We start from the raw sequence: 12,038 nt of genomic DNA on the forward strand, positions 1-12,038 counted from the left end.
GTGAAACTCACGGAGTCACAGGGCTCACTCTCAACGCTGGGGCTTAAGTCTCCATCACTGCCTTCCATTCTTTTCCTTGCTCCAAATGTTGGATTCACCGGGGGGGGGGGGGGGGAGGGTAGGCCCTGGGCATTCTATACCCCTGAATCTTCTGAGCGCAAGTCAACAAGCACGGACACTGCGCTGCCGTTCCAGCACAGAAATCACTGAGGTAAGCTTCTCAGTATGAAGAGTACTTCACGGGATACAAGTCCTTTTGGAAAAAAATCCTTATGGCAACTCAAAAGTAGTGAATCTGTGTCCTCCTCGCCTGTCCCTCAGGGCTTCCTTCTTTACCCTTGGATGGAATGTGAAGCCTTCCCGGGTAAAACTGTAAACATAGGGTCCTCCTCTCCCAGTATGGGCTCCCCTTCAAAATGCCTGGGATCCGCTGCTGGATCCTGAGCTCTCCAATCTCCACCCCTTCCTCGCCCATCTCCCCTGAGGGCACCTCCTCAGCTGTTTGCTGTTTGTGAGCTCAGATTCTCCTCTTTCCTTCTCCACCAATTGCCAGATTGGCAAGGGAATCTCTGGGGTGAAAGGACACCGAGATGAGCAAGAAACTTCTCTCCTACACCTCTTTCTCTGGGTAAGAAGGGTGGATAAAAAGAAACCTTCATAACTGCCTCATGGAGGCCAGTCTGTGCCTCTTGGAAAAGACAGGCACTATCTTATCACCGTTTGTCTGTTTAATGCTGTTTCTTTTATTTAAAGCTGATTTCATTTCCCCCCCAAGGGTAAAAAGGCCAGACAGTGCGCCTCTGGCTGGACCCTCCGAGACAAGCACTGCTACCTTCTAAACGCAGTTCGGAACTGCCACCTGGGAGAGTGCAGAAAAAGCGTGCAGCCAAACGTAAGCAAAACGGTTGCGTTCCGCAGCGTGAAATCTGTATTGCAAAATTTATCCCTTAGACGGCCATGAATTCCAAACCTGATTCCTGGACCTTCCTCCTGGAAAGGGAAGTCCCAGTATCCAAATTCAAAGTAATTTGTTGTACAAGCAGGTGAAAAGCTCTCTCTCCCCCCTCAGCCCACCCCCAGCAGGAGAATAAGCTGACTGTGCACAGTACATTATGGAGGGCTCTCCACTGCCTTCTGGGAGCATCCAACACAGCACTGAGGTCGGAATGTCCTTCCCACTTTAAGAAATAGGGGTTTTGCTCAGGCACTGTCCTGACACCAACGCAAAACAGATGGACCTATCAATAGAAGAAGTGATAAATAATGGTGGTAATAGGGGGGGACTGGAGATCACAGAGCAGCCACCGACTATCCGCAGGTCGCATTATTTTCCCAAAGAGAGATTTAAACCAAATCATTAGCTTTCCAGAAGTCTATGATACTCTTTCCTGAAATCAGAAATGCCACGGTTTATAGCCTTACCAGTAAGAAGAACCAGGTTTTGTTCAGTGAATTTTGTGGTGACGGATCCTGTAATTTTGGCCGGTGGCTACCAAATAATGTTTAGGGAATTTCTGAATGACACAGGTGATAGTAAACTGCAGACAGTCAGACGTTTCATATTTGTAATTTTTTTTTTTTATTATTATTTTAGTTATTTATTGAATTGCCATGTTCTTTGTATGTTATTGTTTTTATATATTTATGATTGTATCGTAGCATAGAAACATCACTTTGGTGTAACAAGTTATTGCGGAATATTCAATAATACACTAGCTGGCTAGCTGAGAGTTTTACCTCTTTGCCGCTGTGTTCTAGGCCCTACGCTCACTTAACAAGTGTGCACTCCAAGAGAGAAATGAAGTGGCTGTGGAGGTTTGCTGGGATGCAGCCCTTTTGGATTGGTAAGTAGAAAACGGCTTGAATTTTACTTAAAAGAAGCTGCCCACGCCGTGAGGCAGAAGCTGGCAAGGGACCCAGTGTCTGCGGAGGAAACCTTCAGCCACTCTCACTTTTGTTTTGTATCCCATTACGTTCTGGCATTCCTAATCACACTTCTAGCGTCTGAAATCAGCAACACGGTTACCGAAATGCAAATAGGTAGGTGTGTCAGAAAAAGCTAGGACTGGCACACTTAGCCACTTCCAAAACGCTGAGAAACTGAAAAAAAAAATGCAGGCAAGTTAGAAAAAGTCGCTCACAACAAATGGAAGTGAATATATATGTAAAGCAGATGTTCTGTACAATAGCAGTCAATCTGTAGTTATTGCTGGGTTTCCAGCATGTTGATGAGGATTTTTTGATGGGGAACCTGGCCTTATAAGATAGCACGCCTGTGTGTGTGCCTGCCCTTCCCACCAAAACATTCTGAACCATTCATCCAATTTCATTCAGATTTCTGCCTCGGGGGCCGAGCGCACTGTAAAACCTGCAGTCGGACATGGGTTAAATAGGCGCTAATCCACCCCCTAATGCAATAGGGGGAATAGCGCCTATTTCACGCGTGTCTGACGCGGAGTGAATGAGATAGCGCTCATCGCATGCAAATGCATGTGAATGAGGCTATTACATTTATCGCTCAGATATTAACGCCTGCCTGGAGCAGGAGTTAATAGCTGAGCGCATGTAACAGAAGTACAGAAAAGCAGAAAAAAACTGCTTTTCTGTACTTCTTCAGTAAAAAAACAAACAAACAAAAAATACCTCGGCAGACTGATGCCGGTAAACTCGCATACCGGCGTCGGTCTTCATAACCGGCAGCCGCCGCGGGGTCACTTTAGCAAGGAGGTGGTAAAGTCGCGCAAGCGACCCTAGCACCTCCTTCCTAGCGCGACCCCTTAATTTGGATATTGCATGGCACCCCCCCCCTTGCGGGCGCCATGCATGCGTTAAGAAAGCGGGCGCTGAAAAGTCAGCGCCCGTTTTCTGCGAAAATTATTGCATCGGCCCCCTCAGACTGTAGAGCATCCCGTGACCCCTGGCTAACGCCTTTTCATGTGACCTTGACGCCCCTGACACATTCAGAGAGATCGCGCTGCATTGTGATGTCACTGAGACTTTCTAAAGCTGCCCTGCCATTGGTCAGTGCCTGTGCCTGTGGTCACCAGCAGACTCCATTTCTTGCCTGGTTTCTTATAGGGGAAAAAAAACAGTCTCTCATGTTTAACGACGTATTTATTATGCAGAAATCCAATAATGAACGCTGTCATAATCATGTGCAAATTCCTATACATGGTAACATAGATGATGACAGAAAACAATCAATTTCCCCATTCAGTCAGCCCAGGTATTTCTTTCCTCACAGCTAAGGATGTATCCCTCTTGCCAACGGTAGAAACTTGAGCAATTATAGGGTATCACTCTTTTTATCCAAGTCAGTTTTTGTTGTCTCCTTCATTAGTTCTCTATCACCCTTGGAAGATGAGCATATAAGATCCAACACTTGACCCCTTCCCTCCCTTCCCCCTAGCAAAGTGGAGTTTGAGGAATGGCCCAGTGCTTAGAGCAGTGGGCCGAGAGCCAGGGTTCAAATCCCACTTCTCTTTCTGAATCTCTTTTTGACCGTGGGCAAGTCACTTTGTCCTCCGTTAATCCAGGTATCAAATTAGATTGTAAGGCCTCTCTGGGGCAGGGACCTAGGAACGGTATCTGAATTGTAACTTGCCTTATGCATGGGCTTGGAGAGGCAAGAAATTAAATCTGAAAGCAGGCGTCATAAAATGTTCCCACGCCTCCTTGTTGTAACCCAGCTGCAGCTCACTTGTGTCTTATCTGAATGACACTGCACATGCTAGCTTACGGGCCGATACAATAAACCACGCACTCTCCTGTGCATGCGATTCAGTAACTTAATTTATTTAAATTAGGGCCCGCGGTAAAAGGAGGTGCCAGGGAGACTAGCGCGTCCCTAGCGCCTCCTTTTTGACAGGAGCGGCGGCTGTCAGCAGGTTGACAGTCGACGCTCAATTTTGCCGGCGTCGGTTCTCAAACCCGCTGGCAGCCACAGGTTCGGAAACCAGACACCGGCAAAATTGAGCGTCCGGTTTTCAACCCGCGAGCTGCGGGCCCATTTAAAAAAATTTTTTTTTAACTTTTTTTAACTTTTGGGGCCTCCGACTTAATATCGCCATGAAATTAAGTCAGAGGGTGCACAGAAAAGCAGTTTTTACTGTTTTTCTGTGCACTTCCCCGGTGCCAGCAGAAATTAACGCCTACCTTTGGGTAGGCGCTCATTTCTTAAAGTAAAATGTGCGGCTTACTGTATCGCGCAAGAATGACTAATAGGACCATCAATATGCATTTGCATGTAGCGGGTGCTATTAGTCTCGGAGGGGGGGGGGTTGGACACATGTTTTCGACTCGCTATTACCCCTTACTGAATAAGGGGGTATAGCTAGCGCATCGAAAATGCGCGTCCAAATGCCGGTTAACAGTGCGCTCCACCGGAGTGCTGTACTGTATCGGCCTGACAGTGTGGTGTTGGTGAGAGTGTGGGATAGCCAAGTAAACTTTCTAGGTTGGAGACATAGGCACACAGATGCCAGCCTTCCTTCTTACAAATTCCAGCTTTGTTTACATTAATCAGCATACAAACACCTAGACCGCTTACTTCCAGCAGTGCACTTCCTGCTTCACCTCAGGACAGGGATATTTCAGGAGCTGCCTTCTCCTGTGGGTGGGGACCCTGCTGAGCTCACCCTCTTATCCAGCTCAGCAGGGTCCCCACCCACTGAGCTCCAGTGTGCACGTGTGCTCTCTCTCTCTCTCAGTTTTAAGGTGGACCAGGCTAGACTAGACGCTTGATCCCATACAAGTTAAGAAGGGAGTGTAAGGTCACTCCTTTACAGAGAGCTAAAGTACCATTAGCTGGTGAACAGACAGACCAACTGGCATAGTACTCCAACAATACTTCTTATCTACCAGGCACTGCTGGACATTGGCTAACGTGCAGATGAACAAGTAAGTTAAATACCTCCCATAGGCAGCATATACTTATTTGTATCCATGTATTTAAACACTTTTCTCATTCACAGTACACAAACATTTTGTTGCTAGACTGTGAAAATAATAGGTTTTATTTTGGGAGTTATTTACAGCCACTTTTGCATAAACTTTTAATAACCATATGCTAGATAAGATAAGTTGCCATGTTTTTAAAACGGTATAGAACAACAATGTGTAATTTACATGAAAATATTGCTCTCGGTTTTTGTTGTTGTTGGTTTTTTTTTAAGATATTTTAGATTAAGAGTTGCCAGAGTTCTTGAGTTAAACTGCTGAGACAGAAAACCACGTTTCCAGTGCTTCCTGCCAGCGCAAAGCTTGTGATATTCTGGGCCTGTGTTTCTGGGGGCTTCAAGCCCAGAGTTCACAGTCTTTCATTGTACTGCGGTTTTTCAGCAGTCACTGAGCAGTAGGGATGTGAATCGTTTTTTTACGATTTAAAATATCGTCCGATATTTTTTAAATCGTCAAAAATTGTTAAAGAGTGCAATACAATAGAAATTCCCCCGATTTATCATGAAAAATCGTTAATCGGGTTTGCGTCCACTAACGGGAGTTATTTGGGGGGAGGCCGGGAAAACTGGCACACCAAAACAATCCCTAAACCCACCCCGACCCTTTAAAACTAATCCCTTACCTTCCCCCACCCTCCCAAACCCCCCCCAAAACGTTTTAAAATCACCTGGTGGTCCAGGGGGGCGCCGGGCTGGTGCCATCTTTAAAGATGGCGCCGGCCATCCAGTGCTCCTACCATGTGACAGGGGCCGGCCAATGGCACGGATACCCTGTCACATGGTAAGGGCAAAGGGCCATTGGCGCCATTTTTATTAGCGCAGCCAACGGCCCGAAAGCGGGAGATTGTTCCCCGTGCCCCCACTGGACCACCAGGTAATTTTAAAATGTTTTGGGGGGGTCGGGAGGGTGGGGGAGGCTAAGGGGTCAGTTTTAAAGGGTCAGGGTGGGTTTTTTGTTTCTCAGATCGGACGCAGCCAATAAACAAAAAACCAATTGGGCCAGACAAAAATTATAAGATTTGAATCGGAACCGGAACCGAACCGATTCTGGTTCCGAATCACATCTCTACTGAGCAGTGGTATTTATTGTTGCCTAATTGCTGTGTAAAAGCACAGGGAATGTGTGACCCGCGCCGTGCAGGTGGAGTACAAGAAGCGAGAAGCGATGGTCAGACAATCTCTCAGTGAACACAATGCTTTGGGTTTTGTTTTTTTTTTAATGTCAGGACTGGTGGAAACTGGAGAACATCATGGATGGATATGGACCAATGGAAGGCCAGTCACCATTAACAACCTTAAACAAGGAAAAACGGAGCGACACGAGAGAGCGCAGAGAAAGTGCGCTCTTGTGAAGAGAGAGAAAAGATGGGCAATGAAAGACTGTAATAGGGGTCAGAGAGAAAGGTACGTCTGCTCTGCCCCTTCACTGCGAAGAAATGCCCCGGCTCTACAAAGTCAAACATAAGTCCGTGTGTGCTGCACCAGTATCCACTTGTTGGGTCATAAAGGGCAACTATAACCACCTATAAACCAGGGGGTGGTTTTTTACATTCCTATAAACTAATAACCTGAGTATGGGTGAATTCCGCTTCTTTTATACAGTATCCCTAATGAAATGCCTATCGGACTGTCATATTGGCATTGCCTTGCAAAGGTAGTTTTGGCTATTGCTGCTGAGCTGCCGAGGGGACAGTCTTGGTTTCAGAACTAACATCCCAATAGGTTGTGCTATTTGCAGGCTGGCTGCTTCTAGTTAGTTCGAATCCTACAAGTACCAGTGTGCCTCAAGAAAAGAGGTGCCAGAAAGCCAGGACTGGTTTAAAGTCCCTCTTCACAAACTGGGTCAGATGGCAGCGCTGAATGATGGTTTTTATCTGGTTCAAGCCCGTGTGCTTGCATTGACGGTAGGTTAAAGTAGCCTGCGTCTAGTGAAATCGATGGGGACCATGCACTAAATTACCAGCCTTTTTCTTTCTCAGAACTTGCAAAGATCTTAAAATGTTTGCAGAAGAGCAAGACAGAGCAAGCAGTGCGAACAAACCAATAGCACTCTATTTTCCAGGATAGGATAGAGCCTGAAAAATGCACGCATCACTATCACAACATTACAGTTATCGGGCGATATAATAGAAAAGGGGGCTTCACTGTGAACACAGCTTTTGGTGGCAGCACCCCACTGGCACAATACCTTGTTCAGTGTTAAAATACAAGAGCAGAATCCAATGCACTCCACAGAAGGGCACGCCCTGCCTTTTTTCCCTGGAAAACTGAATTTTCTTTTTATTGCTTGATAAAAATGAAGCTTCCCGATATTGGAAGCACTGTAGTGCATTGTAATCACCTACAAGAAAAAAAAATTAGGAAAAAGGATCAAATCTAACTCATTTTATAATGCTGGAGAGATGCACAAAATCTCTTCTTCTGAAGAGATACCACAGGCTCAAATTTTGCTCAAACTGAGAAGAGACAGCAACCAACAAGGACACAAATTTTATGGTCTGAGAGAACAAATAAGCATTGGGGGGGGGGGGGGGGGAACTTGTTGATGCGGCTGTTACTACCCTTAACCAATAAGCCTTATACTTGTGATGTAACTCAGCATTGCTCTCTGCTACAAATGGCAAGAGTTAACGGGGAATTGGACTCAGACAGGAACCAACAAAGGCCCTGACTTTAAGTTTGGGGATAACTTGTATTATGGAGGAGACCTGTATGGCGCGGCTGGGGCTACCTTAAGCTTGCTGGGCAGACTAGATGGTCTTTTTCTGCCAGCAGTTCTATATATATCTCTCTCTTTCTCTCTCTCTCTCTCTATATATATATATCTATATATATCTATATCTATCTATATCTATCTATTTAAAAGGACACAGTTTTTTTCCTGGAAGATGCTGTGTGTTTTCTTATAGGGTGTTGTAAACTCATAAATCCAAGGTCAGATCAATCTGGTCACTCTTGTAATTGCCATTCATTTACTGCCTATTGCAATTAACTATCTAGGAAATACTTGTAACTCTTTCCCGGGGAATGTGTCCAATTCTGAAAGGCCATAAAAGAATGTATTAACAGTGGCTAGCACCTCTACCCTTCCTCAGCTCTTCTTTCTCTGGGGAGGGGGAGGGGGGATTCTTCTCTATGGGGGGATGGATTAACCTTCTTGGCCCAGGCAGGAGTGTTCTCCCACCTGCGTGTGTTACCAAAGCTCTTCTGGACAGGTACAGACCAGGCAGGACTCACTGGATGGGTGTTCAAATTAAAGTTTACTGTAATTCCTCTTAAGGGAATCAATAGATGCAAAACAGAGTGTCCGGACTTTACAGGAGCCAGGATTTGGATGCTCTTTATTGAAATGTCCCTCCAGGCAGGGGCTTGGAACCTGCTTATCCTCCCTGGGGATGGGGAGATCCTAACCGTGACCCGTCCCTTTTCCCCAGTACCCGAGGTCCACGTCGAATCCCAAACTTCACCTGGCAGTGTTCTGTGTGCCAGGGAGGAAACTCCATGGGGTATCTGCAGATGCTTCTCCCTTGACGATTCCTCTTCAAAAGATAGAAGACGGCCTCCCAGGTGGAAAGGCCTGTGCTGCAAACAGTTTACCAACAGTCTCCAGTTCAGGGGGGGGGAGGGGGCAGAAAAATTCTCCCATTCCCCAACACAAAAATTACAAACTTGCAAAAACTTGAATCAGGATCTCTTCTCACACTGGATACGGGAGCCTCCTCTAATGCTGGTCGAAAAGGTGTAGAGTGACCACCCTGAGCAGGGAACACTGCCTGCCAGGAATGGAAGAGATGAGAAATGTAGAAAGCAGGAAAATTATTAAAAAAAAAATAAATATATATATATATATATCCCTCTTCCTTCCAGCCCTATTAAAGGAACTGGCAAGGCGCGAGCCTCTCTTCTCCTGTGCCAGACTAGGGACCGAAGTCAGAGAGCACACGGGATACACGACCTTCCCTTCTGAAAGCAAAACTACATCTCCCCTCAACTAGCAGTTGCCTAAGGGACTTGCAGTTCCCAACAACCTCTGGGGGAGGCGCGCGGATGAGAACGCTGTGTCCCTCTGCAGCTGCCTACCTAAGGGCTGGGACTAGGGGCATCCAGGGGTGACGCCGCGGGGGTGGGGGTGGGGCCTCTACGTACTCTTACAGCTTTGGTCCTTCCCCCTAACCCCCAGCCCTGCTCCCCTCCCAAAAAAAAACCCCAAAAACCCCGATATGATGAATCTTTCTCAAGAGCAGTTCCAGGATTAGGCCCTCTCTGATATTTCCTGTGACAGTGGGGGGAAACATCTGTCAGAATATCTTGGCACGGAATATAAAAGCTGCTCCTGGGCCCTCTCAAGTTGTTTCCTTTCGGCACAGAGGAGAGGAAAGAAGAGAGGGCCTTTGGCATCCATGAAAGTCTGGAACAAGCAGGATGAGATGGCCTCTGTTTATCCAGAAGCAGGAAGGAATGCCAGGCCTCTTTAACAAAAGAAAGCAAAAGGCAAACGTAAAAAAACCAGTTATCATCACAAGCAAGCAAAGGTTAATGCGCTGCACCCTATAAGGATGAGCTGCCCTGGACGTTTTACCTTAATTTCCCCACTGTCAGTGAGGGGAAAGGAGCACCTTTTAAATTATTTTGTGAAAACGGTGTTTCAGGAAGGGGAGCAGAACTGGCGCGAGTCCTTTAATAAGAGAACCCGGTAGCCTCTAGAGCCCCCTTGATGAGAAATAGTTAGCACATCACCAAATCTTCATGGGGCAAGTGCAGGAGTGCCTGTGCGGTGCAAAAGCGAGGGTAAAACTCGAGATCACTTAGGGTCAGCAGCAGGGCCACTGCAAGGGGTGGGCAAGCGGGGGGAGGGGGGAGCGAGGGGTGCCACGTTTACCTTTCTGAGTCATTCTGTAAGTCTGAGGGCACACAAGCGAGGCACTCAAAGCAACCCTCGCCGGTTCCTGCTCTCTGACATTGCAGTGGCTAAGGATTCTGGCCGGACTAGATAGGCCTTGCTGTTTTACTCTGCCATTTTATTCTGCCTCTGGCCCATAGAATCCACTCTGCTGACAGATTTATGTCTCTGTGAATGACAATCTTCTACACGGTGCTAGAATTTCTTCTGGAGGAACGGGCATTCTGTTCTAGTGCATAACTCCCCAGGTATTCAGCAGAGGAAGCCTTCAGAGTGCGTCCAGTCTAAGCAGTCCCTTTCTCCCCCACAAGACTGTGCCTGCTCTGCCAGCGGGGTTAATCGTTAACCTGCGGGCTGGTGTTTATTCGGGAGATTTGCCTTAGTGTACAGAGAAATACAGGTCTTCCCTGCCTTAAAAACACATGTATCACCTTGCCGAGGCAGGGGACGCTTTACATGCAAGTGTGGTAATCAGCAGTTATCTGCGATGGACCTGCACAGTGCTAACCTGTGTGTATGGTATTACTGGACCGCAGCCAGAAAGAGAGATTTGTTGTGTACAGCATCTGCCTGCAACACCCCTTGTGAACCTGTGGTTCACAGGTTCCAGTCCTGGCACGGTCAACTCAAATCATTTATCATTCTGAGATATTGTGTACACAAACTGAATACTAATTGGATGGTAATTATGTACCATACCATCTAAGGGCTTTGGATAAAGGCACTAAATAATAATGTTATTAATTAATTTCCAGACTAGATGAGTAGCTAATGTACCCTGCTGTCTAAAAATGTTGTTTTATTAAAATGAATGTATATTTTTAAATGAAGCGAAAAGACTTGCAGGTTGGGTTTACTCAGCAGTAATTGTGTTTTCTTTCCCTTTTTTTTCTCTAAAATGGAATATGTGCCAGCTACCAGGAATTAGCACCTGGTATCTCTTTTTTTTTTTTTTTTTAATCAGTAAATTGAACTTGTTGCTTTTATAGCTGTGAAACCATAACTTATTGCTGAGTATCAATGAAATGATTCAACATTGCACGCTAGTGAGTGTTGATGACACGGTCCAAGGACCAAACTCTTCTATCATCCAGATTAGGTGTTCAAACCAACCCCTGAGACCTTTTCTACATGTTTAAAAACTATTTTGCTAGCTACTGCCATCATGAAAACCATGTTTGTACTCCTAGCTAACCAAGGTTCCACATACAAATATTTCAGCTTACAAAGCCAGATGTCAGCGCTGAAAACCAAAAAGTCTGTCTACCAAACCTAACAATAAGTGGAACAGGTATTAATAGGTTTCAGTAATGCCCATTTGCATAGACTACGGTCCATAATATATACCTGAGGTATCGTAATATAAAATAAAATATAGCAAGGTTATTGTATTTCATTATGTCTCTGTGTGTTCAATCTTTGATCAACTTGGGAAGACAACAGGATATCTTGGGAAGACAAGAGGATATCCTGATTGCCCACAGCTCATTCCCCTCAAGCGTCACACATTGTTACATAAAGTTTGGGATTTTAAAAGCCAGGCATGGGTTGTCCTCACATAAGGCAAAAGGAGGCCTTTCCAAGGGTTAAAATACATTCACCTCGGGACTCAGGACTAAGACCACAGAGTAAAGTTGCACAGATTATGGCCTCCATCTTTTTTGGTGTCCCTAGAATTCCTGTGTAACTGGCTAAGTAAGGCTCTTAGCTTGGCCCTCCTAGAACAGAAGTTCAGATCCCTGCCATCAAAGGATATTTTTTTCTCAGCAGAGGTATTGAAGGAGAAAAGGAAGGAGACTTCAGGGCAGTTCTGACTTTTTGACACTTTTCTTGCTGTATTTTGATACTGTAGTGTGCACAGCAACTGGAAGAATCAAAGTGTATTGAGTTGCAAGTTCAAAAACCTGGACATCAGTGGGGTAATTATCAAAGTCCTCGCATTTACTGCAAAGTTTGCAGATGCTCTTTATCTGCGGCCTTTGCACTTTGAAAACGACCATGGGTGTGTGAACCTTTGCATCTGCTTTTCCTGCAGGTACTTTTTCTTCGTGGGAAATAACACATGTAGATGTAAAATTTGCAATCTGTATGCGTGATTTCCCTCCCCCAAGCTAAGCATGCCCCCAGAAACACCTCCCCCTCATGTGGCTAATAGTGCAAGCATTGTGCAATTCCGGTGT

General features: G+C 45.8%; 1 protein-coding gene across 1 annotated transcript in view; it reads left to right on the forward strand.

Annotated features, from left to right (window-relative positions):
• LOC115099706 (FRAS1-related extracellular matrix protein 1-like) overlaps positions 1-11,254 on the forward strand; it is a 145,033-nt gene extending 133,779 nt beyond the window's left edge. The window contains 4 exon segments of the mRNA XM_029617443.1: positions 776-853; positions 855-892; positions 1,759-1,844; positions 6,185-11,254. Of these exon segments, the coding sequence (XP_029473303.1) occupies positions 776-853; positions 855-892; positions 1,759-1,844; positions 6,185-6,423 (441 nt within the window). The 3' untranslated portion in view covers positions 6,424-11,254.
• Positions 11,255-12,038: the final 784 nt, after the last annotated feature.

Source organism: Rhinatrema bivittatum, chromosome 10 (assembly GCF_901001135.1).
Source record: "Rhinatrema bivittatum chromosome 10, aRhiBiv1.1, whole genome shotgun sequence".
NCBI classification, from domain to species: domain Eukaryota; kingdom Metazoa; phylum Chordata; class Amphibia; order Gymnophiona; family Rhinatrematidae; genus Rhinatrema; species Rhinatrema bivittatum.